General features: G+C 47.9%; 1 protein-coding gene across 14 annotated transcripts in view; it reads right to left on the reverse strand.

The window, feature by feature from the left end:
• Window positions 1–220: 220 nt before the first annotated feature.
• Window positions 221–27778, reverse strand: part of INTS6 (integrator complex subunit 6) — a 93311-nt gene continuing 65753 nt past the window's right edge. For 5 of the 14 annotated variants that reach the window (XM_065581243.1, XM_065581242.1, XM_065581248.1 and 2 more), the window contains 4 exons: window positions 20712–20924; window positions 20452–20545; window positions 6440–6556; window positions 221–831 (listed from right to left, as the gene is read on the reverse strand). In XM_065581243.1, the coding sequence (XP_065437315.1) occupies window positions 738–831; window positions 6440–6556; window positions 20452–20545; window positions 20712–20924 (518 nt within the window). In that variant the 3' untranslated portion in view covers window positions 221–737. Of the gene's footprint in view, window positions 832–2728; window positions 4668–6439; window positions 6557–20451; window positions 20546–20711; window positions 20925–27778 lie in introns of those variants that run through there. The other 9 variants (XM_065581250.1, XM_065581252.1, XM_065581249.1 and 6 more) reach the window with 5 other exon arrangements.

Here is a 27778-nt window from a genome sequence, read left to right on the forward strand (position 1 = left end):
CAACTTATCACCATAACAATGCAGTCAAATAGCAGCTTTCTTAATTTCTTTTCGTAATTTATATCTTATTCGGAGAACCAAAGAATCAGCATTTCCAATGAGGCTTAAAATTGTAGCTGGTTCCTAAAAAAAATTACAATAAAACTGCGTAGATCTAAAAAGGGGAGGAGAGAAATGAGCCACTTCAATGAAAACCGTACTCATTCCTAACCACCAAAGATTAAAATAGAGGGTTTTTTTTATTGATGGAATAACAAAAGTGCTTTTCTTAAATATTTTTCAAAATACATTTGTACAACTTACAATAATATATCCAAAATAACTGTATATACAAAACATTACCTTGTTTAATGTATGTGCTTTTTTTGAAAATTACAAAGCAACTTTTTTTTTTTTCTTTTCTTTTTTTTTTTTTTGGCAAAGTTCAACCTTAACAGAGATGATAAGTTTTGAAGGTTGGGTTAAGAAAATAGAACCTGAGGGAAAGTGACATTTAAGTCAATGACAAGCAAGAAATTCTCTATTTTTAGTTTGTTAAATAAAAATGCTTTTAGTGATATTTTTCACATTACAAAAATAACAGAAATGAAGAAAAAGATTACGTATACTTTTTCCATCATACTAGAGAGCAGCTTTTAGTCTTTCAGATGGGGACTTGAGCCAAGAGTGCATGTCAAAAATGAATGCAGGTAATACAGCTGTGCCCTACTGTGGCTTTTCTATGTGTAAAACATCTCTTAGCTGCTGTTGATATGGTTGACTTGGTTGGATCTGCGATGGATTTCTTCCAGAAAACCCTCAAGCTGTTCTATCAGCATTCGTTTTTTAAACCTGAATGGAAAAGGAAGTATAAAAATAATGCTGTTAATATTAAACTGACAGTTTAAAGAAATGGACTTTTTAAAACCAGACTTAACTCTCAAAACTTTTCACTATCTACTGCATACATCAGAGGTTCACTGTATATGCACTGTTGTCTGTGGAAGTTCTGGCAAGCTAGTGTCATAGCACAATAATTTATTCTGATCCTCTTTCCTGTGTATGTATTCATTGACAAAAAACTTAATTAACAGAGTCAAGATTACCCAGTGGTACCACGTGCCTTTCCAGAACGTTGAAGTCAGCAAAACCCAAACCTCTAAAAACCAGGAAATACAGAATTAACATATATGCCAATACAACCGTAACTCTACACTCTGAGCAATGACCATATACATTCATAATGCACATAATAATAATAATAATATATGGAGATATGCCTATCTCCTAGAACTGGAAGGGACCCTGAAAGGTCATCGAGTCCAGCCCCCTGCCTTCACTAGCAGGACCAAGTACTGATTTTGCCCCAGATCCCTAAGTGGCCCCCTCAAGGATTGAACTCACAACCCTGGGTTTAGCAGGCCAATGCTCAAACCACTGAGCTATCCCTCCCCCCTCAAAATATTTGCACACTGCCTTTGCAGACACTTAAGGGAATAGGCACATGACCAGTGTAGGACAGAACTGTACTGAACAGGAGCTACCTACATTTAAGCCCACTCCACAGAAATACCCCTGCTGCTGAATTTTACAATTTCAATCCCTTTTACAAACTCTTTCACCCTTATGCACAGGATGCCATTTAACACTATGCTTTCATTTACCCCCTCATTAAACCCACAGATCACTCGTATCCTGCCTCACTGTGGACAATCCCCATAGCAACAAGACCCTAGTGCACAGCTAACACAGCTTTCCGAACTCACTGCTAAAAGGAGCATATTGGATCTCAATAGGTACACATGCACCTCTTTCCTTTCTTCACACACACAGTTGGACAAGGAGAGGGGCGAAGTCCCCAGATCTCACATCACAATCACAGCTCTGCCATACTGCTCCAACCAATCCTCCAAACATTCAGTACAGCTACACTTAACATAGTGAACACAGCTCGAGTGCATGTAGATAATTCCCATTGGCTACTGCCAGCTCCAGGGCAGTACAGTTAAGGTTGTGCTGGCATGCACATTAATTCTATATTCCCTGGTTTTCAGAAGTTAGAGTTTTGCTGAACTCTGTTTTCTAGAAGGGCACAAGATACTCCTGAGACAATGCTCAGACTCCCTACCACTGCTCCAACATTCCCTCCATCATACCCATTGTTCTGACCTCAGCTCCTCACGTCCTGCTGCTTTGAAACCCATCCCCCTATTGCCCTTTCCCCTCCTCCCCCACACAGCAACTTCACCCTTCTCCATGCCCCTGGCCCTAGGGAAGTGGGAAGGTAGTGTGCCTGAGAAGTGCCCATATCAGCTGTAAGCAGAAGAGAGAGAGAGAGAGAGAGAGAGAGAGAAGAAAGAAACAAACCCTAGTGTGTGGGGAATGGGCTCTATACATCCATCTGCAGCACAGGAAGTTCAGAGAGATGTGAAGTGGCCCATTCATCTCAGTGAGATGTTCTCAGCTGAATGAGAACACCCCATGGAGAAAGCTCTGAGGCATATAAAAACTGTTCTATTCACCTCAATAGGTATTTCCTTTCCCCCTTCTCACCCAGTGACAGTGCTATGAGTTTGTGATATGCACCAAGCATACCTATTCTCAACTCCTCACCTTGGTCTCAGCAGTATGTGCTTGGTGCATGTTCCAAGCATGCCTGTTCTCAAGCTTCCCATCCAAAGAGGCAGCCACACCATGCACTACCCACCCGCCAATTCCAACACACACATACACAAACACACACACACACACACACACACACACACACACACACACACACACACACACACACAGAGGGAAAGGAGTTTAGACCCCCCTCAGAGAATCAAGGCTCCCATGTTCCTGGGTTTGACATGAGGGGCAGGGAGAGAAGCTCAGATCCCCTCAGAGAGGCAGCCCGACTCTTCAGCAAAGAAGAGTTCTTCCAACGCTGTTGAAACACTTCAGCAACTCATTCTTAGCAGTAAGACAATAACTTAATATAACAATCAATTTAAGACAATTATATGTTTAAGTCTCACTTTAGAGAAAATTTTCAGTTTGTATTCTGGTCACTTTCCAGACCACCAGGGTAAGTTAAATGAGGAGAGAAGCTGCTAACAGAAAGAAATCTCATTTTGTTGCACAGCTTCTCCAGATGAAATTGAAACCACTGGGTGAGGCTTTAAAGGAATATTCCTACCAGAACCCATGTTGGGGTGGGTGATCTCTGGTAAATGTATTAGCATGCATGTAGATTATTTTGTTTTAATGTTTTCTCTATAGTGCGTTTATTTTAAGAATAAAATATGCTTGCTTAGAACGGTGGACAGTTACACTATTAGTGTCTGAAGAGAAAGCAAGCAGGTCTGTTTAGAAAGTCTGTGTTGCTGGGAATAACAGTGAAGGCAGGGAACTGTTCAGACTGAAGATACCCATCGAAAGAGAGAGAGAGATGTTTCTACACCAGAAAGGCAATGGGTAGGGAGCTGTAAGCCTGAGAATGGGTGCTCTTGCTGAACCACTAAGGGGAATCAGGTGCAGTTGCCCTAACCTGAGACTTTTCAGCTTGGAAAAGAGACAACTAAGGGGGGAGATGATAGACGTCTATAAAACCATAACTGGTGTAGAGAAAGTAAATAAAGTGTTATTTACTCCTTCTCATAACACAAGAACTAGGGGTTACCACATGAAATTAATAGGCAGCAGGTTTAAAACAAAAGGAAGCATTTCTTCACCCAATGCACAACCTACAGAACTCTTTGCCAAAGGATGTTGTTCAGTCCAAGACTATCATGGTTCAAAAAAGAACAAGGTAAGTTAATGGAGGACAGGTCCATCAACAGCTATTAGCCTGGATGGGCAGGTGTGAGACAGGTTCAGAAAGGGTTAAGTAACTTGCAGGCTAAATGACCCTAATTCAACCTTCAAAGATATATTAGAGATGTATATAAATGGTAATTAGGGTTATTCCTTATAAATAGCTAATATAGCTTTGTTAGATACACTAGAGCTTTGAAATGTAAACGTGCATAGTTAGAGAATGATAGGTAATACTAATTGTATAAGTTTACTTATATCTTGTTAGATGTTAGACAGGAACCATCTGTTTACACGGTTGTTCCTGTATCTGTTAATTCAAAGATCAAAAGGGAATACACCTCTACCCCAATAGAACACGACCCGATATAACACGAATTCAGACAGAACGCAGTAAAGCAGCGCTCTGGGAGGGCGGGGCTGTGCGCTCCGACAGATCAGCGCATCAGCGTGTCTGGCTCTGACACGCCGCTCTGAGCGGTGTGTTAAGGGTGCCGTGCCGGGGCCGAGGGATTGGATAAGGGGCGGAGGGTCTCAGGGGGCGGTCAGGGGACAGGGAGTGGGGGGAGCCACAGCCCAAGGAGGGGAGCTGCAGTGCAGGGGAACGTCACACGGGCTCCAGCTGGTGCCGAGAAGTTGGGGAAGACTGGTCCATGCGGGGAAGTTGCGGCTCCAGGGCAGGGAGAGGTGCCCATCCTAGACGGCGCCATGCAGGTGCCCCTGTCCCGGCGCTGGAGGACTTGGCACACAGTGGGCCCAGCTGGCAGCAGCGCCGGGCGGGCTCTCCAGGTTCATAGCACGCCGCACTACCTGCCCGCAGTCAGGTGTTCCATGCGCCCTGGCGAGCAGCTGGCTGCGGCGTCCTCACCAGAGATGGGCTGCGCGGGGCTCTGCAGAGGAGGAGAGATGGGCTGAGTGTGGCAGGAGCCGCCCGCCGATGGCTCACCCTCCCCCAGCACCACGTGGGCACGAGGCGGGGACCAGGCGCACGCAGGCACCTCAGACGAGGCTGCCTGCCATGCTCCTCCTCGTGGGCTCAACTGCCGCGCTGGGCTGGGCACGCTCCACAGACAGGGCAGCAGCCGCCGGGCCAGTTCCCCCTGTCCCGCCCCCACGGAGCTCACCCAAGCTGATGTGGTCGAGCAGGTATGAGCGCTTCCATGTGCCAGCTCCCTGGGTCCTAGTGGCCGTCCCGGTGCGGTCCATGGCTCAGCATGGGAGTCCTGGGGGTGATTAGGGAAGCGGGGGAGGGGGAGGTTGGATGGGTCGGGGGTTCTGTGGAGTCAGTCGGGGGCAGGAAGTAGGTGGGGGTTGGATAGGGGGCGGGTCTATTTGCTGACTATTAATGACGGAGATGCTTGAGGCCAAAGCAAGTTCGATATAACGCGGTTTCACCTATAACGCGGTAAGATTTTTTGGCTCCCGAGGACCACGTAATATCGGGGTAGAGGTGTATTAACATTTAGATGAAACATGAGTGTGATAATGTCATTGTCTATATTTCACTTTGAAATGTGTAGTACATTTTCTATGAACTGCTTAATGAATAATTACCCTGTGCTAATAAACGTAGCTGATTCCCGGTGATGCTTAAGAAAGAGATTACTTCAAAAAAGTCTACTGTTCACCCAAGGACTGCATGCTGACAAGAGGTTGCAAAAAATCTCTATAAAAACTCTTGGAACCTGATCCTTTCATCTCCAATGTGCTTGTGCTTATGCTTTGTCAGGAGAAGCTTGAGCCACAAGACTGAGGTTTGGATCACTCTGGTATTGAACATTGGACTGAACCTATGGACTAATTCTGAAAGAACTCTGCAACTCTACAGCTCATCATCTCTATTATGAGACTGATCTAAGAACTATATTCATATCTGTACGTGTAATGATCTTTTAACCAGTACTCAACCCTCTCTTTTTAAATAAATTTTAGTTTAGTTAAGAATTGGCTGTAAGCATATATTTGGGTAAGATCTGAAATATTAAGTTGGTGGGTAACAACAACGAGGAGTCCTTGTGGCACCTTAGAGACTAACAAATTTATTTGGTCATAAGCTTTCATGGGCTAGAACCCACTTCATCAGTTTTAACCCACGAAAGCTTATGCCCAAATAAATTTGTTAGTCTCTAAGGTATCACACAAAGACTCCTCGTTGTTTTTGCTGATATAGACTAACATGGCTACCACTCTGAAACTTGGTGGGTAATATGTCTGATCCTTTGGGATTGGTAGAACTTTTTCATATGAACAAGGTTTTTAATAATCCTCATCATACTTGACGTGGCTGTCTGGGAGGAAGCCCTACGGCTGGGTTGCTTTAAGGCAACTGTGTTATTGGCTTCTGGGTAACCAGCAAGGCATTATAGAAGCTGTTTTATTACTAGCTTGGTGGATTTAAGTATTAGAATAACCACCAGTTTTGGGAATTGTTTGCCCCAATCTTTGCAATTTGCCCTAATTGAGCAATCTCAGTGTGGCTCCCCTGGGACCTCGATGACATACAGGGTTAAAAAAAAGAACTAGATAAGTTCATGGAGGATAGGTCCATCAATAGCTATTAGCCAGGATGGGCAGGGATGCAGAACCATACTCTGAAGTGTCCCTAGCCTCTGTTGCCAGAAGCTGGGAATGGATGACAGGGCACGGATCACTTGATGGTTACCTGTTCTGTTCATTCCCTCTGAAGCACCTGGCACTGGCTACTGTCGGAAGACAGGATACTGGGCTGGATGGACCTTTGGTCTGACCCAGTATGGCCGCTCTTATGTTCTTATAATCACTAATGGGAAGTAGCGAGCAGTGAATCATGAAGCAGAAATGAAAGGATAAGCAGAGTTTTAAATATTACATTAGAATAATAGCAAGGAATGGAAATTCCCACCCTCCATATAAAGGAAGTATCCAGTAACATCCTCCCTCCCAAAGGATCTCTCTTCAAAGGTTTGCAAATCTTCCTCAGATGAGGCTCAAAACACTTTTTTCTTCCAAATGTACCTAAGGACTTCTGTGAATAGTTTTCCAGATGCCTAGCATGCCAACTGGTGCAGGATTTTAATACCTTGCCTGCAGCAACTTTGAGGCCCTAAGGCTTTAGCATTTTGAATACAATGAGATGAACAGGGTACAAGTGGTTTGTGTACTCCATATTCTTGAGACGCATCTTTAGAGTCCTTGGAATACCCACTTATGCCACAACCCTCCAAAGGAGATCTAAGAGTTAGAACAAAACAATGGGAGAACTATAGGCTTGTCTTCACTATGGGGAAATCGACGCTGCTGTAATCAATGCAGCAGGGATCGATTTAGCAGGTCTAGCGAAGACCCGCTGAATCAATGTCAGAGCGCTCTCTGGTCAACCCCAGTACTCCAGCTCTCTGAGAAGAGTAAGGGAAGTCAACCGGAGAGTCTCCTGTCGACCCAGCGCAGTGACGACACCTGGGTAAGTCTACCTAAGCTACATTGACTCCAGCTACATTATTCACGTAGCTGGAGTAGCGTAACTTCGGTTGACAAGCAGTATGTCCCAGGAACTGCGGAAAGAGGAACTCCCCTTAAACAGAAAGGTGTCTGGAGCAATAAGAATAACCTTTTCCTCATGTCAACCATGATGGAGTTCTTGTATAGAAGAGAGGCCAGAGCCTCATTGTGCTGGGCCATGTGCAAACAAAGCAGCAGTTCCTGCCCTCCAGTGCTTTGTTCCCTCTTGCACCAGAAACCTAAGTTTGACCAGATCAATGAATGAAATTTTCCTGTGTTCTGTCTAGATACCAAAATGTATCAAGAAGCTAATGGAGAATCCATACTACACTACATTTCTCTTCCAATAGCCAGGTAGTTAAATGTAGCTGTTCCTAGTCCAGACAAAGGAGTCCATGATTCAAGAGGAGGTCTAGTCCTTACTACATGTGCAGCGCGGGTTTCTTGGTACCTTGCAAGTCTAAAGTGCCTTCTGGGCTAGCAGAGGAAGAGGATTTCAATTCTCCCCTTTCCTGTGGCCTTTATGTTAACTGTCTTGAAAGGTAACATTTTTCTCTGTCCAGGACGTTATTTCCACTGGCCTGGAGAAGTTTGTCCTTTGATTACTTCCTGGTTTTGAAAGCGATATAAGCATTTATACCTCAATAATGAGCCAACCTCCAATGGGAAGCAACAGACTTCTCCAGTAACCACAATAAATTGCCTGCTACATGGTTTTCTTGTACCTTCTTCTGAAGTGGCACTGGCCACTGTCATACAGGACATTGGTCCAGTCCAGTATGGCCACATTTAGGGCAGGGGTTGGTTCAAACACACCACTCAGAGCTATAAAAGGGATCTAAAAAGGATGTATACTCTAAAATTTTGGAAAATGTATCTTTCAAGTATGCTCCCTACCTGATAGGCTTGCTTCCACAGTGAGTGTTCAAGGGTCTAAAGTGAAAATTGGGTTGACTTTCAGCAATATTTGTACTTACTTGCCCACAAAGGGACATTCAGATGTGATCTGAGAATGACACTTAATTTCGCATTGTATCAGATGTGCAGTTCCTTGTCTTCTAAAGGAAATTCTGCAGGCACATTTTGGATAACCTATTAAGGGGCTGAAGCCAATGCGTGGCACCAGAAACCCTAACCTTTGGAGATAACTAGCTATGAATGACCACTGCCAGGAAGTGACTGATATAATAACCTACAACCTGTGCCTTCCTGTGCCTTCCAACAGTCATTTCTTAAGACTCTGGATGCAGAGGGTGGATCAGAAGGAAGAGTCTTGTACAGGAATTGTGAATTCTTGTACACATATGCTCTTTGTCATGCTGAGGATTTTGTTAGTTTGGAGGATATTCTACCAATCTATCCTTGGAAAAAAACGGTTACCTACCTACCTTTTTGTAACTGTTATTCTTCGAGATGTGTTGTTCACATCCATTCCACATTAGGTGTGCGCGCGCGTCGGAAACTTTCCCCTTAGCGGTACCCATCGGGGCCCCCACCTCAGCGGCGCCACTGCGCCGTGCATATATACCCCTGCTGGCCCGATCCCCTCCAGTTCCTTCTTGCCAGCGACTCCGACAGAGGGGTAGGAGGGCGGGTGGTGGAATGGACATGAACACCACATCTCGAAGAACAACAGTTACGAAAAGGTAGGTAACCGTTTTTTCTTCGAGTGCTTGTTCACGTCCATTCCACATTAGGTGAATCACAAGCTTATCTTCGGAGGAGGGTAGGAGTCACGGAACAATTGATCGGAGGACCGCCCAGCCAACCACTGCGTCCTCTCGGGCCTGCTGGTTGACCGCGTAGTGGGTCGTAAAGGTATGCACCGACGACCAGGTGGCTGCTCTGCATATCTCCTGGATCGGGACCTGTGCAAGGAAAGCTGCTGAAGCTGTTTGCGCCCTGGTCTAGTGGGCTGTGACCGTCAGGGCCAGAACACCTGCGAGGTCATAACACGCCCAAATGCAGTCTGTAATCCAGGAGGAGATTTGCTGCGCTGACATAACTGATGAGATAACTGGCTCTATGATGAGATAACTGGCTCTGTAGATGAGGGGAAAGCAGTGGATGTGTTATTCCTTGACTTTAGCAAAGCTTTTGATACGGTCTCCCACAGTATTCTTGCCGCCAAGTTAAAGAAGTATGGGCTGGATGAATGGACTGTAAGGTGGATAGAAAGCTGGCTAGATCGTCGGGCTCAACGGGTAGTGATCAATGGCTCCATGTCTAGTTGGCAGCCGGTTTCAAGCGGAGTGCCCCAAGGGTCGGTCCTGGGGCCGGTTTTGTTTAATATCTTTATTAATGATCTGGAGGATGGTGTGGACTGCACTCTCAGCAAGTTTGCAGATGACACTAAACTAGGAGGCGTGGTAGATACACTAGAGGGTAGGGATCGGATACAGAGGGACCTAGACAAATTAGAAGATTGGGCCGAAAAAAACCTGATGAGGTTCAACAAGGACAAGTGCAGAGTCCTGCACTTAGGACGGAAGAATCCCATGCACTGCTACAGACTAGGGACCGAATGGCTAGGTAGCAGTTCTGCAGAAAAGGACCTAGGGGTCACAGTGGACGAGAAGCTGGATATGAGTCAACAGTGTGCTCTTGTTGCCAAGAAGGCTAACGGCATTTTGGGCTGTATAAGTAGGGGCATTGCCAGCAGATCGAGGGACGTGATCGTTCCCCTTTATTCGACATTGGTGAGGCCTCATCTGGAATACTGTGTCCAGTTTTGGGCCCCACACTACAAGAAGGATGTGGAAAAATTGGGAAGAGTCCAGCGGAGGGCAACAACAATGATTAGGGGTCTGGAGCACATGACTTATGAGGAGAGGCTGAGGGAACTGGGATTGTTTAGTCTCCAGAAGAGAAGAATGAGGGGGGATTTGATAGCAGCCTTCAACTACCTGAAGGGGGGTTCCAAAGAGGGTGGAGCTCGGCTGTTCTCAGTGGTGGCAGACGACAGAACAAGGAGCAATGGTCTCAAGTTGCAGTGTGGGAGGTCCAGGTTGGATATCAGGAAAAACTATTTCACTAGGAGGGTGGTGAAACACTGGAATGCGTTACCTAGGGAGGTGGTGGAGTCTCCTTCCTTGGAGGTTTTTAAGGCCCGGCTTGACAAAGCCCTGGCTGGGATGATTTAGCTGGGAATTGGTCCTGCTTTGAGCAGGGGGTTGGACTAGATGACCTCTTGAGGTCCCTTCCAACTCTGATATTCTATGATTCTATGACACCGGGAGGCCTCTCATCCTTTCCGCCACAGCCATGAACAGCTGCGTGGATTTACAAAAGGGCTTGGTGCGCGCTAAGTAGAACGCCAACGCTCGACGGACATCCAGGATGTGCAGGCTGTGGTGACTCAGGTCCGCATGGGGTTTGGGAAAAAACACCGGCAGACAAATGTCCTGGCCTAGATGGAATTGTGAGACCACCTTTGGGAGGAACTTGGGGTGTGGACGGAGCTGCACCTTGTCTTTATGAAATACCGTATATGGTGGCTCCGAGGTGAGTTCCCTCAGCTCTGATACCCTTCTGGCCGAGGTTATGGCCACCAGGAATGCCACCTTTCAGGAAAGGTGGAGGAGGGAGCAGGTAGCAAGGGGCTCGAACGGGGGCCCCATGAGTTTAGAAAGGACTAAGTTGAGATTCCATGCAGGGACTGGGGGGCGTCTTAAAGAACTGCCCCACCATTGGGTGGGAAAACACCAAGCCCCCTGAAAACCCCAGGTGGAAGGCGGAGATGACTACCAGATGCACCCTGATAGAGGACGGGGCCAGCCCCTACTGCTTGAGGTGCAGTAGGTACTCTAGAACGGTAGGCACTAGAGCCTGGTGTGACTGAACCTGTTGAGGCCCACACCAGCACGAGAACCTCTTCCACTTGGCCAGGTAAGTCGTCCTGGTAGAGGGCTTCCTACTACCAAGTAGAACCTGCTGCACAGGGAGGGAGCACTGGCTCTCCAAAGCGTTCAGCCACAGAGCTTCCACGCCATTACATGCAGTGATTGAAGATCGTGGTGGAGGAGCCGCCCTCCATCCTGCATGATGAGGTCCTGGTGTAGGGGCAGGGTTACCAGGGCTTCCACCGACAGCTCCAGGAGCGTGGTGAACCAGTGCTGGCAGGGCCAGGCCGGGGCGATGAGGATGATCGCTGCCCCGTCCCTGCGCACCTTGAGCAGGACCTTGTGCACCAGAGGAAGGGGGGGGGGGGGGGGGGGGAAGGTGTATTTCAATTCCCCTCCCCACGTGATCATGAAAGCATCTGTTACTGAGCCCGGGCTGTGACCCTGGAACGAGCAGAACTGCAGGCACTGGGCGTTGCCCCAGTGGCAAACAGGTCTACCCGGGGAAACCCCCACTTGCGGAAGAGCGAATACACGACATCCGCTCTGAGCATCCACTCATGCATGTGGTACGACCTGCTGAGGTGGTCCGCTAGTTCGTTCCGTACCCCCAGGAGATGTAATGCCTCGAGATGAATGGCGTGGGCTATGCAAAAGTCCCAGAGGAGGAGAGCCTCGTGGCAGAGCGGCGAGGAATGGGCTCCGCCCTGCTTGTTTATGTAAAACATGGCAGTCGTATTGTCCGTCAGAACTGTCACACTGTGACCACTCAAAGAGGCATGAAAGGTCTGGCAGGCTAAACGAACCACCCTGATATGGAGTGACTGCTCTTCTCCCGACCACAAGCCGAGTCTTGAGGTCCCCTAGGTGAGCACCCCATCCGAGGTCTGATGCATCCGTCACAAGCGTCAGGTCCGGCTGTTGTGCAGCAAAGGGGTTGCCTTCGCAAACCACAGTCTGGGACAGCCACCACCGCAGGGAGTCTAATACGTCCCTCGGGGCAGTCACTACCAAGTCCAGGGGGTCCCTGCCTGGGCAGTATACATGGGCGAGCCAGGCCTGCAGCGTTCTGAGTTTCAGTCTGGCATGCTTGACCACATGCGTGCATGCTGCCATATGGCCCAGCAGCCTCAGGCAGCATCTGGCCGTTGTAGTGGGAAACTGGCACAGGGAGTTCACTGCTTGCTGGATGGCCAGGAATTGTGATACTGGGAAGCTCGCCTCTGCCTGTACCGCATCTAGGACCGCCCCTATGAATTCCACTCTCTGTGTTGGAATGAGGGTGGACTTAGGGATGTTGACCAGGAACCCCAGCGTGCAGAATAGTCTTAGGGCCACTTGCATGTGGGACCGAACCTCCTCTTCAGACTGGCCTGCCAGGAGCCAGTCGTCGAGGTACGGGTAAACTCAGACCCTCTGCCTCCCTAGGAAGTCCGCCACTACCGACATGCATTTTGTGAACACCCGTAGGGCCGCAGCTAGGCCAAACGGGAGAACCATGAACTGGTAATGTTCTTGGTTCACAGTGAAGCGCAGGAATCAGCAATGCGCCGGGTGGATGGCGATATGAAAGTACGCGTCCTTCATGTCGAGGGCAGCTTACCAGTCCCCCGGATCCAGGGAAGGGATGATGGTGCCCAGAGAGACCAGGCGGAACCGGGCCTTGACCAGGAATTTGTTGAGCCCACCCAGGTCCAGAATGGGTTGAAGGCCTCCTTTGGCCTTGGGAATGAGGAAGTAGCGGGAATAGAACCCTTTCCCTCTTAGGTCCTTCGGTACCAACTCTACCGCCCCCGCCTCTAGGAGCGTGCGAACCTCCTCTTCCAAGAGGTGCTCATGAGAAGGGTCCCTGAAAAGGGACGGGGAAGAGGGGTGGTGGGTAGACAGGGAGGAGAACTACAGCATGTAACCGCCTTGCACTGTGCGTAACACCCAACGGTCCGGCGTAATGCTGGACCACGCATGGAAGAAACGAGACAGGCAATTCAGAAAACAAGGGGATGGATCCGGTGATTGGTCTGGTACGCTGTCCTCGAGCGCACCTTCAAAAGCCTGGTTTAGGGCCGGGCTGAGACTTATGCTGGCCTTGGCTCTGGCCCGGCCTATTGGAGCTATTATTACTATTACCCCGCCTCCTATTATTCCCATTTCGCCTGCGGTAGGGCTCCTGCCTAGGACGAGGTTGGTAGTGACTCTGAGGAGGAGGCTGTGGCTTGAAGGGCTTTCTTTGGGTCGCCGGGGTGTGCATACCCAGCGACTTGAGTGTGGCCCTCGAGTCCTTGAGGCTATGCAGCTTTGCGTCCGTCTGGTTCGAAAAGAGCCCGGACCCCTCGAAGGGGAGGTCCTGGAGCGAGTTCTGGACCTCAGGCAGCAGACTTGAGTCCCCGTAGCCACACCAAGCGTTGCATGACCATGCCAGACGCGATTGTCCTGGCCGCCGCATCCGCCGAATCCAAGGATGCCTGGAGAGAGGTCTTCACTATGGCCTTGCCTTCGTCCACCAGGGCCGTAAACTCCTGTTGGGAACCCTGCGGGAAGTTGTCCTTAAACTTCCCCACTGCCGTCCAGAGTTGAAGTTATGTCTGTTGAGGATGGCCTGTTGGTTAGTAATCCTCAACTGGAGGACCCCTGAGGAATACACCTTCCTGCCAAACAGGTCCAGGCACTTCGTTTCCTTGGCCTTAAGGGCCAAGGCCTGCTGCCCATGGCGCTCTTTCTTGTTTACCGCCGAGACTACCAGGGAACACAGGCTTGGGTGGCAAAACAAGAAATCGTACCCCTTTGATGGGGCGAAGTACTTGCGTTCCACACCTTTGGTGCTGGAGGCCGGGGTCTGCCATATAGTCTTACAGTACCACTATATGGTCTTAATGAGCAGAAGCTATTCTGGATGGACCCTCTGGGCTCAGGATGTCCACCATGGGGTCCTCCTGCTCAACTGTCTCCTCGGCCTGTAACCCCAAGTTATGAGCAACCTTACGCAGCAGCTCTTGGTGGGCTCTGTGGTCTATCGGCGGTGGTCCTGATACCGTTGTGCCTGCCACCGCCTCATCTGGGGATGACGAGGAGGTCAGCAGCTGCTCCGCTTCCTCCTGCTGGTCCCCTTGGTACCCCTCCCCCCGAAGGAGGGGCTTCCAGCTCGGGCCCGGACAGCTGACCCTGGAGTGCCACCAGGCTCGGTGCCGGTTTCTCCGGTCTCTCCCTCGGCGACGGTGCAGGTGGTCTGGACACTGTAGCTTCCTGCACGGAAGAGTGTCAGTGCAGGCACCGAGACCGGTGCACCGAGTAGCTGGCCCTGGAGGGAGCCCCTTGCCGCTGGTGGTAGGCCCGAGGGGTCCAGAAGGGCCAGTGTGTCCCAGCAGTCCCCACTGGGGTTGCCACCCAGCCTAGTATTCTCTGCTGTCCGGTGCGGGTAACTGTATCGGCCCGAGTTGGCGCCGGACTCTGGCGACGCCAAGCGCAAAGGCCATGGGGGTGCTGTCGACCTGTGCTGGCGGGAGGCGGACGAGCAGCTTCTTACTGATCCTGGTCCCGATCAGCATCGGTTCTCCCGAGACCTGGACCGGTGACTTCTAGAAGCCTTCGGCGATGGTCAGCTTGCCTTCTCCTGGTGCCAGTCTCTGGAGAGTGCCGGAGAGCATCGGGGCCCTTGCGCTAATCCCGTGCGCTGACTCGTCTCCGGTAACGAGGCTTCCTTCGGTGTCGGGGTAACAGAGTCCACAGACTTGATGCTTGACCGGGACCAATGCTGGGAAGGTGTCCTCGAACAGTACACCATTGCAGGCTTTCCCCTCGACGGCACCGTGGGCCCGGGTGCTGGAGGCTTCTCCCTGATCGGGTGGGGGCTCACCACCGACCACCTGATGAGATCCTTCGCCGCCTCAAAGGTGTCAGGCGTGGAGGGCTGATCTATTACTCCCTTGAGCCAGTCATCTTCACTGAGTTCACTTAGGGTTGGACTCAGTGGGACTTATGGCACCGGTACCATCGGTGCCGGCACAATGTCCATCCCGCTCTTTCCGGTGCCCGGGCCCAATGTTCACACTCTTCTTTTGGTTTGGCCTTGGGCCGCACCGGGGAGGATGAGCGGTGCCGTGGCCGACGGCTTGCGGGGCTTATCCAGCACCGGGTCTCTTGACAACTCCGGGGCACTCCGCACCGAGGAGGCTGGAGTCGGCGTCGGGCGCTCCGGGCCCAATGGCTGCAGTGCTGCCTTCATCAACAACTGCTTCAAGCAAAAGTCTCTCTCTTTCTTTGTTCTAGGCTTAAACGCCTTGCAATTCTTACACCTCTCTGTTTAGTGTGCTTCCACCAGGCAACGTAGACAGGTGTCGTGGGGATCACTAACCGGCATGGGCTTGCGGCACGTGGCGCAAGCCTGAAACCGCTGGGCCTGCGACATGTCCCGTGGCCCGGGGTGGGTGCTGGAAGCCTCCAAGCACCTAATCTATTAAATGTCCACAACAATAGAATGCTAACGAACTGATAGCAGCTACGTACTCTAAAGCTAAAGGATTGCTTCTCATACGAGAGCAAGAGGTTGTTCCAACGTCGCCACGGACGGTAAGAAGGAACTGGAAGGGGTCGGGCCAGCGGGGGGTATATATGCATGGCGCAGCGGTGCCACTCAGGCGGGGGCCCCGCCAGCCCGATGGGTACCGCTAAGGGAAAGTTTCCGACTTCCGTGCACGCAGCGCACGCACCTAATGTGGAATGGATGTGAAAAAGCACTCGAAGAACTTCTCCTTCAGAATTTTTGCTCTGCTGGGGAAATAGTCCTTTCCTGGACAGTGTTTGTGTTGATAGCAACAAACATATTGCTATGCTAGCTATGAAGTGAGGGTTGAGGATTCTCTGCATTCCTAGCAACTAATTCCTCTGTTTCTCCAAACAGCTGCTCCCCTGCAAGTATCTGTTTAGGATGACTGATTGCTATTCACATGTGTCACAGCTTCCTTGTAACTACCACATTAGAAACCAGTGCGCTTCTCACATCACATTGGGGTTTGACCAAGACAAAACCAGAGATGTTTCACTCCAGGCAAAAATAATACCCCTAGATGATGTAGCATTTGCATGCCACCTAGTAGGCTTCCCTTACTAAAATACTGAAGATTTTTTGGTCTGAATGGATATAGCTGAGAGTTTGAAATTATTGTTCAGTGTCTTTTGGAAGTAAGTCCCCTTCTGAAAGCATGACTGTCTAACTGATGGAGTTACTTCTGCACCAAGCTTTGGAAATTTGTTTTTACACAGTTCAGTTTAACATTTGGATTTAATCAGAAGTCCTCATTCAGATCTTAAGATGTCCCAAAAGAGGCTTCCATGGGAAACTGTGCATCTAATAATGCATGAAATGGAATATATTTTATTAATGAGTTCCTTGCAAGCAACTGGCATCCTGTCCTGCAGGCTTTTTGTTTTTTGATGCGGGTGGTGTTTGATGGCACACGTGTAGTATTTGCTCATGTTATTCACAGAGGGAGGTAGCATGCTATTCATCCTGGCCTGAGGATCACTCCGAGGAAGGGTATTGGTACAAATACCTTAATTTAATTGTGAAAGTAACTTGTTAGAGGTCCCTAGAAGCCTGAAAGGTTGCCTGCTTGCTTCACCACTATGGCTAGTACCCAAGGAGCGACCTAATACAATTTGGGGCTTTGTTCTGTAAATCAGGAGTTGTTTTGAACACTGGAGGAGATTTCTCATTTACAGCTTCATGGAGAGTGGAATCCTCATATGGCTCTGGTCTGGTCAGTCAGCCTGAAATGTCCCTTACACTTTAATGTGGAGCCAGCCTGTGAAACAGGGGAGGAGTAGAGAGAGACCCATTCCTGCCTCTTAGACTCTGCGCCTCTGTTCCTGGCTGATGAGCAGAAGGCACAACTCCCATTTTGCTGATGCCTGAAATCCAAGCCCCTTTTCCTGGCAGAGCAAGGGGCCCTGGGCTGAAAGCCAAACAGGTACAATTTCCATTACACTGCAGCCTCAGGGAGGGCTTCACAGGCACAGCAGTAACAGGCTTCTCTACATGCTTCTGAGTGGGGGAGGGGGGCTAGTGAGCTGAATATGAGCATTGAGAAATCTTCTGTGAGAAAAGCCCCCCAAAATACTCCTTCAGGGCAAGAAGGAAAAGGAGAAGGGGTTTAGCCCTGATTTTCATCCCACTGCGCACTCCGGTGGATCAAAGCAAGTTCGATATAACGTGGTTTCACCTATAACGTGGTAAGATGTTTTGGCTCCCGAGGACAGCGTTATATCGAGGTAGAGGTGTATCTGCTTTTGCCTTTTTGGGACCCAGAGAGCTAAAGTTTGAGAGACTTACTCCATAGCATCATAAAAATCTCCTGGTTCACAGTGGGAGGAAGGGGAGCTGTGCAGAAGCTCTTTTGTCAGGAAGCTCCGGACCCACTTCAGTATCTAGGGGGACTTTGGATCCTTTCAGGGGTTTGTACCCACTGACCTGGGACTGTTGCAGGATTTGCCCTTCAGGGAGCCAAAGTGTGTCCTTAGACTCCCTCAAAAAAACTCTCAGGAGTTCCTGAACAGGCTTTTCTGCACTGGATTCATGGCTCCTCAGGGCAGAGGAGAGGACCAGGCATGCTGGTCCAACTCCGAACCCTGTGCCCTAGCACTGCAAGGGTCATGTGGCTGTGAACAGGCAAGGCATAATTCATCCTCTATAGAGCCTGTAAATGCTGCCTCAGATTGAGAACACTGCTTAGATTTAGCCCAGTGTTGGCCGGATAGCTCTGCCATACATAGGGGGAAGAAGGGGTGAGGGACGGAAAGAGGAGTCCCAGAGAGGAAATGCTGCATTGGCAGAACCAGGTGATTGAAACTATCAGGCTGCCAAAAAACAGATCCAGGGGAGGAGGAAAATGAAGAAAGAGTATAGACATTACTGCACAAAAATGAAAGAATAAAATAGTCAAGAGACGCTGAACTGCCAATTTGTTATACCATCAAAGGCAGAAAAACTGGTGTCTTGAACTAAAGGGCAGTGCTTGTTGCTGAAGGCTCCAGCAACACGGGTCACTGCCTCCGAATTCTGTTGATTGGGAGCGTTAACCCAACTAGTGATGAATGAGGAGAAAAACTATGCAACATCTTGAAGACACTAATTCTGAATGGACAACTCATCAAGCCCAACTAAGGGCTGCAAGAGATCCCAACACCAACAGAATTGGCATAATTTCACTGTGCTGGGAAAGTAAGAAAGCAAACACTATGCATAGGCCTCCATACACCTTACAAGCTGGAGCACACCTCTGAAGGGGGATTTGAGAATGGGTGGCATTGCATATGAGTGGCATAGCAAGGCATGGAGGCTAGAGGGGCTATGCAGGTGCTCCATGAACTGTTCCCATGGTTATAGAGACAGACACCCTATCTATAATATGCACAAGGACCAAGATTTTGCCCACTACCCACTAAATCTATTTAATCTCTGACTAAGGAAGTGTGGATTTAGCTCCTTCTGGAGAAAGTCAACATGAGGAGTAGGAAGACATCTTTCTGGAGCAAGATGAATGATGCTCCCATATCAAAGTATAGAAGGCCAAATCCCAAGCATCCAGTTTATGTTGATTTTTGTCATCTGACAATCTGGCCCACAGTCTTTATAATACAGTGTCTCTCAACCTTTCCAGACTACTGTACCCCACCCCTTTCAGGAGTCTGATTTGTCTTGCATATCCCCAAGTTACACCTCACTTAAAAACTACGTACTTGCTTACACAGACATAAAAATACAAAAGTGTCACAACACAGTTATTGAAAAATTGCTGACTTTCTCATTTCTACCATAGAATTATAAATTAAATCTATTGGCATAATAATATTGTACTTACATTTCAGCATTTAGAGCAGTGTAAACAAGTCATTGTCTGTATTAAATTGTAGCTTGTACTGACTTCGCTAATGTTTCTTATGTAGCCTGTTGTAAAACTAGGCAAATATCTAGATGAACTGATGAAGGCCCCTGATTGAGAACCATTGTTATAATACACAACTCTTTGAAATGGGAAGCACACTCAAATTCATCCTTCAGCAGTGCAATGCTCCACATTGTGGAATAGGACTGATTCTCCCCCATTTTACACCATTCTTGTCCATGTAGGGTTTATCTACAAAGATTTACTGCTCAGCAAGCCAGGATATAAATCTACAATGCACCAGGTTGCCATACGGTAACTGGCTGTGTGGACACTGATACTGTATATCAGAGGTGGGCAAACTACGGCCCGTGGGACCATCCTGCCTGGCCCTGAGCTCCCGGCCAAGGAGGCTAGCCCCCTGCCCCAACCCTGCTGTCCCCCCACCCCCGCAGCCATGCTGCCGCGCGGGCAGCACTCCGGGCAGCGGAGCAGCGTGCTCCTGCCGAGCAAAGTGGCAGCATGTCTAGCTCTGGGCGGGCAGCACAGCTGCCAGACATGCTGCTCTGAGTGGCATGGTAAGGGGGCTGGGGGGTTGGATAAGGGGCGGGGAGTCCTGAAGGGCAGTCAGGGGACAGGGAGCGGTTGGATGGGGCAGAGGTTCGGGTGGGGGGGCCAGTCAGGGGATGGGGAACAAGGGCAGTTGGATAAGTATGGGAGTGCCAGGGGTCCTGTCAGGGGGTGGGGGTGTGGATAGGGGTCCTGGAGGGGGCGGTTAGGGGACAGGGATAGGGGGTGGAGTCTTGGGGGGGGCGGTTAGGGGACAAGGAGCAGGGAGGGCTGGATGGTTCGGAGGGTCTGAGGGGGGCAGTCAGGAAGCGGGAAGTAGGAGGGGGCGGAGAGAGGGTGGGGGCCAGGCAGTTTGGGGAGGCACAGCCTTCCCTACCCAGCCCTCCATACAGTTTTGCAACCCCATATACTGTATACCCTATGGAACTTTTTCAAACAGCAGTAGGTCAAGGCACACTACAGAAATTTTAGTGTGCAAGTAGCAGGGTCCACATGGCCAGTTAGCATGCAGCAAGCTAGTGCACTGGACAGTGACACCCCCAGCTTGCTAGATTTATGTGGATTTATCTATTTCCTGCTTTTAACACCTTCAGTCATCATTTCCAAGACATTCAATTGAAAAGCAGCAGCAAAGAACTGAGTTTGTAGAAGTATAAGGGCTTGTGGGGGAAAAAACCAAGAACTACATAGATCATGATGAACTAGAACAGAACAGATTTCCTCTCAGGGCCTTTTGCCTGTAATTTGAAGCATTTGTGTGGTTAATTTTTAGGATAAGTTAATCAAAATGTGAACAATACTTACAAATGTGTGGGTCTCAAGCAGATATATATAGTAGCTATGGACATACCTCTGACTACATACAGTACATTAGTATAATTTTACAAGATTTGTAGGTAGCTACATACCTTGAGGCTTCTTTAATAACATTCTGTAAAAATATCAGTCGTGTTTGTAAACTGCCTTGTACGTGCTTCAGTAAAAAGAAGATTCTTTCATATTCTTAAAAAATAAAGTTAAAAAGTTCATTAGAAGAAACCTACACAGATACATCTGTTGCAACACCCTACTTTATGAGCATAATTGTAGCTTCATTCAGCTTTTGTACAGCTTAAGTAATAGTACTGTATTTGTATTACGTAGGCAAGTAAACATATAGGTTACCTACCTGTAACTGAAGATTCTTCAAAATGTGTAGTCCCTATCTGCATTCCACATGTACGATGATACACGTGCTTGAGTCCAGAATTTTTTTTGCGAACAGCATCCATTGGCTGCACATGTGCCATAGCTCTCCTCCTGCTCTGAACAGAGAGCATAAAAAGTGGTGCAGGCAGACACCTCTCCAGTTTCCCATTTTTACCACAGTTCAAACAATCCGCTGCAGAGGGGACGGAGGACGGGAAGTGAATACAGACCGGGACCACACATCTCAAAGAACTCCCGTTACAGATAAGTAACCTCCATTTCTTCTTTGAGTGATAGTCCCTATGTGTTCTCCACACAAGGGTGATTAACAAGCAGTAGTCAGATGGGGGTTGGGGCAAGGATGCAGCAGTGATAGCTGACTGTAGTACTACTGTCCTCACAGCAATAACTGCAGTTGACAACTGGACCAGAGCATAATCTCATTAAGGTATGCAAATAGCTCCACATAACTGCCCTAGATATCCCTTGGATGGATACGTCTCTCAGTGACGCAGCCGAAGTAGCTTGCCCTCTAGTGGATACAGGTGCCTGAACTAGGGGTGCTGCTGCACCCCCGGCTTGAAGTGGTTTCCATCATATACAGGGTTTACAGTTTGGTTCAATGGCTCTCAGTACCCCCACTATACGAATTGTTCTAGCACCCCTGCTAGCGGAATGAGCACTCACACCCTCTCCAAAGGGGGATATTAGCTAGTTGATAACAAAGGGTAATACAAACAACCCAAGATCCATTTTGAAAGAGTCTGCACCAATATAGCTTGATCCCTTGATCGCTCTGCTATGGAAACGAATAGTTCAGGTGTTTTTCCAACATCCTTTTTTCCTTTGAAGATAAAAGCCCAAAGCCCTTCAGACATCTAAAGAATGCAGCTGTCTCTTCATCTGAGGCATGCAATTTTGGAAAAAATACTGATAAGTGGATTTCCTGGCTCATGTGAAACTTGGAAACTACTTTAGGAACAAATCTAGAGCGGAGTTGTAATGAGATCTTTTCTTTAAACAAGGAAGTATGTGGTGGGTCTGCCACAGTGCTCCCAGTTCACCGACTCTTCTGGCTGATGTTATGGCTATAGAAAGGCCACCTTCATGGACAGATGGGCCATTGCACATGTGGCTAGAAGCTCAAAGGACGGGGGGGGGGGGGGGGGGGGAGAGAGAAGTTAGTGAGCGACAATAAAACAAAATTGACGTCCATTGAGGTACGAACTTCACCAATGGTGGAAAGGATCCAAGAATCCCCTTTAGAAATCTAGCTGTGACAGGATAAGTGAATCTTCCTTAGAACTTTTGGTATCAATGGGTTGGGACAGATGGATGAGGATGACCCCAATAGGGCATCTCCCATCAAGCCTTTACCCAGGGCTGCTCTGGAGCAGTACCAAGGAAGGTTCCTGTTCTCCCGTGAGGCAAAAAGATCCCAGGCCGGTGTTCCCCACTGGGCAAAGTTATCATCAAGAACCAAGCTGTGACTCTCCCATTTGTGATTTGTGGAAAAATGTCTATTCAGGCAGTCTGCTATGGAGTTTTGCATGACTGGTAAATATGCTGCTGGCAAGGTTATGCTATGATTGATGGACCAACTACAGAGGGCCACTGCCTCTCTCTGCACAGAGAGGGACAAATCTTGCTTCCCCCTGCTTATTTATATAAAATACTGTTGTCACATTGTCCGACACTGTTTGCACGTCTGGACTGGATGAGTGGGAGGAAGGTATCACAGACTTGATGGACCACCTGGAGTTCTAGTAAATTGATATGCATTCTGGACTTTTGTAGAGTCCATGTCTTGTGCCATATGATAGCCCATGTGATCACCCCAATTCAAGAGGGTAGCATCCATAATGATGGTTGCCTTGGGAGTCAGATTGAGGAAAGGAATCCCCACACAAATGTTCTCCAGTGTTGTTCACCAGATGAGTGTATCTAAAACTTTGGGCAGAATTGTCACATTACCATTTATATTGCCCTTCTCTACTGAGTACACGGAGAGAAGCCAGGCCTGTTGGCAGTGAAGCAGAAGCCTGGAAAACAGCATCAAGTGTGCGCATGAGGCCACATGGCAGAGTAGGGAAAGGCAAGTTCTGATGAATGTCCTGTGTCTGATCGCGAACCTAAGAACAGCCATACTGAGTCAGATCAATGGTCCATCCAGCCCACTATCCTGTCTTCCAACAGTGGCCAATGCCAGATGCTTCAGAGGGAATGAACAGAACAGAGCAATTATCAAGTGAGCCATCCTGTCATCCAGTCCCAGCACCTAGCAATAAGAAGCTTATGGACGCCCAGAACATAGGATTGCATCCCTACCTATCTTGGCTAATAGCCATTAATGAACCTATCCTCCAAGAACTCATCTCATTCTTTTTTGAACCCTGTTATAGTTTTGGCCTTCACCTGGCATCTCATCTTCTGGCAACAATCCCACGGATTGACTGAGTGCTGTGTGAAGAAGTACTTCCTTTTCTTTGTCTGAAACTTGCTGCCTATTAATTTCATTGGGAAACATTTATTTCTTTTGTTATGTGAAGGGATAAATAACACTTCTGTATTCACTTTCTTCACACAATTCATGATTTTATAGACTTCTATCATATCCCCCCCAATCCTCTCTTTTCCTAGCGGATAGTCCCAAATCTTTTTAATCTCTCCTCATACGGAAGCTGTTCCATAGTCTTAATCATTTTTGTTGCCCTTCTCTGTACCTTTTCAATTTCTAATACATCTTTTCTGAGATGAGGCAACAACAGTATTCAAGGTGTGGATTTATATAGCAGTAGTATGCTGTTTATTATCTTATCTATCCCTTTCCTAATAGTTCCTAACATTGTTAGCTTTTTTGACTGCTGCTGCACATTAAGCAGATATTTTCAGAGAACTATCCACAATGACTCCGAGATCTTTCTTGAGTCGTAAAAGCCAATTTAAATACCATCATTTTATATATATAGTTGGAATTATGTTTTTCAATGTGCATTACTTTGCATCTATCAACACTGAATTTCATTTGTCATTACCCAGTCACCAAGGTTTGTGAGATCCTTTAACTCGTCACAGTCTGCCTTGGACTCAACTATTTTTAGTAATTTTGTATTGTTTGCAAATTTTGCCACTTCATTATTTACCCCCTTTTCCAGATCATTTATGGATATGCTGAACAGCACTGGTCCCAATACAGATCCTTAGGCAAGAGTGCTATTTACACCACTCTCCATTCTGAAAACTAACCATTTATTTCTATGCTTTGTTTCCTGTCTTTGAACTAATTACTGATCCATGAGAGGACTTTCCCTCTCATCTTAGGACTGATAACTTTAAGAGCCTTTACAGGGCTTTCTAAAAGTCCAAGTCCACTATATTCACTGGATCACGCTAATCCACATGTTTGTTGACCCCCTCAAAGAATTCAAATAGATTGGTGAGGTATGATTTCCCTTTACAAAATCTGTGTTGACTCTTCAACAAATAGTGCTCTTCTATGTGTCTGATAATACTGTTCTTTACTATAGTTTCAACCAATTTTCCTGGTACTAGAAGTTAGGCTTACTGGCCTGTAATTTGCCAGGATGCCTCTGTAGCCTTTGTTAAAAATTGGCATCATATTAGCTATCCTCCAGTCATTTGATACAGAAGCTGATTTAAGTGATAGGTTACATACCCAGTTAATGAGTCTGCAATTTCTTATTTGATTTCCATTAGACCTCTTGGGTGAATACTATCTGGTTTGGTGACTTATTACTTATTACTGTTTTTATTTATCAATTTGTTCCAAAACCACCTCTACTGACACCTCAATCTGGGACAGGTTCCTAAGATTTATCATCTAAAAAGAATGGCTCAGGTGTGGACATTTCCCTCACATTCTCTGCAATGAAGACCAATACAAAGTATTCATTTAGGTTCTTTTCAATGGTCTTGTCTTCCTTGAATGCTCCTTTAGCACCTCAACTGATTGACCTTATATATGAAAGTGCTCATGGCATGAAACCTCTTGAGGTAGATATGCTCTTGCTGTGATCAAGTCCAATCTCTCCACTATAAAATTGATGAACCTAGTGGGTATCGACAGATCTTCTGTGATTGATGCAGACACCCAGGGAAGGCAGAAGACTGAACAGAACCACTGGACTTCCTCATAGGAACTGTCCATCAGAAGCCAATCGTCAACATAAGGGATGACTGTAAATCTCTCTCTTCTCATCCACGTTACCACTACTGAAAAAAACATTTGTAAAGATGTTAGGTGTTGCAGCTAGATCAAAGGGGAGGACTCTGAATTAGTAATGTTCTTGACCAAAGAAGAATCTCCTGTGGGTGGGTGGATGTCTACGTGCAAATGTGTGTCTCAGGTCAAGAGCCATGAATCACGTGTCCTCCTCTAACAAGGGAAATACTGATGCCAAGGATATCGTGTGGAATTTTAGTTTTTGAATGAACCTGTTCAGTTGTCTCAAATTAAGAACTGACCTCTATCCCCTAACCTTGCTGGGGAATAAAGGGAATAGAATCCCTTCCTTTGAGGTTGAGGTGGAACCCTATCTATGGCTCCCCTGAGGACAAGGAAATTTGCCTCTTGTCATAGAATCTCCTTGTGAAAGTGGTCCGAGAAAAGGGTCTGTGGGTAGGAGGTTAAGAAGCTCAATCAGATAACCACCCTGAATAATCTTTAATACCCATTTGTCTGTAGTTAGGGCCCTCCAGTTTTTTGGCAAATTGGGTAAGGCGGCCTCTGAATATCAGAGGAAGGGAATGAAGCCGCATCAGTAAAGGCACATGGGTCCTGTCAAAAGAAATCTTTATTAGGGGATTAGAGTATAACATGGCCGTGGATGCTGCAGAGGCTAGGCTCCTAGGTATATAAACTTTCAGTCTCTTGTGTGGTGGCTCCTGGTGTTGGTGGCAAAACAGCTGAGGAGGAGGCCTTGCCCTATACCCATGTCTATAGTGTTTTCTCTTAGGGGCAGGAGTATAAATGCTCAGCAAATGAAGCGTTATCCTTGAGTCTTTGAGGGAGTGGAGAGACTCATCCGCCTTCTCGTGGAGGAGGTGGATAGTACTGAAGGGGAGATCTTGGATGGTACTCTGCACCTCTCTATGGAAACCAGAGGATTGTAACCACAAGTCTCTCCTCATAACACATCTGTAAGCCATTCTCCTAGATGCAATATTTACTGCACCCACCACAGCTTGGAGGAAAGCTCTGGCCACCAATCTGCCCCCACTCACTAAGGCCTAGAATTAGGCACCCCTCAGGGAGCTGGTCCTTAAATTCCAAAAAATTATAATTAGTAAAAATCATATTTGGACAAGAGGGCCTGATCATCTGAGATCGTGAACTGGAGAGAGGTGGAAGAGAAGACCTTTCTCCCTAGAAGGTTGAGTCACTTGTGTCCCCTTTCAGAGGGAGTAGCCTTTGGGTGCTGCTGCTTGGGCTGCTCTGTAGCTGCCTAAACCACCGAAGAGTTTAGCAGTGGGTGAGAGAACAAAAACTCCCCCGGAGATGGAACAAAGTAGTGCTTCTCAGCGCTGTTAAAGGTGGGAGCACAAGAAGCAGGAGTGTGCCAACTATCTGTACTTGCTCCATGATGGCCTTGTTTATGAGGAGGGCCACTCAACTGGGACCGGAAGGCTGCAGAATGTTTAGAAAAATATGCTGAGGCTCCAGGACTTCCTGAAGCTGAATTTATAGCTCTTCAGCCACCCTGGGCACGAGCTCTTGATATTATTTCAGGTCATCTGGCAGAGACGGAGAAAATGGAGTAAACGCCTCATCCAGTGAAGACAACAAGGTTTCTCCCAAAACTGTATGATCCTCCTCAGTCTCCCCTTCCAAATATTCCAACAGGGCCAGTTGTGGGTGTCTAGGTGATGACAAATAGGACTCCTGCACCAATCCTGGGTGTCTAGGGTAGGGATCCCACACTCTTCACAGTAGGATGGATCAACTGGCAGAGGAGGACCCTATGGCGTAGGTTTATCACCTGTTTCTTGGCCAATTGTCTGAGGTTGGAATCCTGATCTTGTGTCTCTCCTGTCTAGTGCCACCTCCACCCAATGCTGCACAGACTCCTGTGGAGACTCAAATTCATCCAAAGAAAAAGCCTGATTCCTTATCTTGTGCAGAACAGTACCAATGGCTGTGCCTCAAGGCTGCCAGGTGGGATGGGAGAACAACTCTGCCTCATTGGGATAGGCTCTTCCTCTGGAGTATCAACATCCCAGAATAGAGATGGAACCAATAGGAGGAATGAATGAGATACAGAAGAGCAAAGATGTCCTCCGGGAAACGTAGAGAACAGCCCATTGGCAGAGCTGTCAGAACTGGAGCTTCCCTGGGTCACTGTGGCAGTCGGCTCCCTCTGGGGCCACATTGCTACTGGTATTGCATCAGCTATAGAAATGGAAGGGAGCACCAGAAGCTGTTCATCCCGAGCCTTCACCATCAGACCCGATATTTGAACCATCAGATCCATATCTTTATACCCTTCCTTCTCCTGTTGAGAAGATTTACTCACGCCTAAATTCTTAGCACCCGCCTGCACCAACTCTCCTGACTGACTGGATTGGGGAGGGATCCTCTCTCTTCAGGGAAGTTTTCGACAAAGATGACATGTCCTTATATCTATGATAGTGCCCTTTGCTGTCATGTGAAGCCTTCTCCTCAGACTTAATTGTCTTAGCCTCCATTCTTGAGCTTGTGCTTGAAGGGGCGCTGTCTACTTGGTGAAATGAGGTATGGGGAGGTCCCCAGCCTGCATGTGACTGGGTCTTCTCAACTTCTCCATGAGATATTTTCTGAATGTCAATTCCTGACCCTCATGAATTCGGGGTGGGGTGGGGTGGGGGAAAGCGGCCACTGCTGCACTTGGCAGAAATATGAGCCTCACCCAGGCAGCAGAGGCAACGTTGTTGTTAGTTGCTCACCAAAAAAGAATGAGCGCAGGAAACTGTTTTTGAACCCTGGAACCATGGACATTCTCAGGGTGAAAAAGTCACCGGGTGGGGAAGAAAATGGGAAAAAAACACCAT

Source organism: Chrysemys picta, chromosome 1 (assembly GCF_011386835.1).
Source record: "Chrysemys picta bellii isolate R12L10 chromosome 1, ASM1138683v2, whole genome shotgun sequence".
Taxonomy (NCBI): Eukaryota; Metazoa; Chordata; order Testudines; family Emydidae; genus Chrysemys; species Chrysemys picta.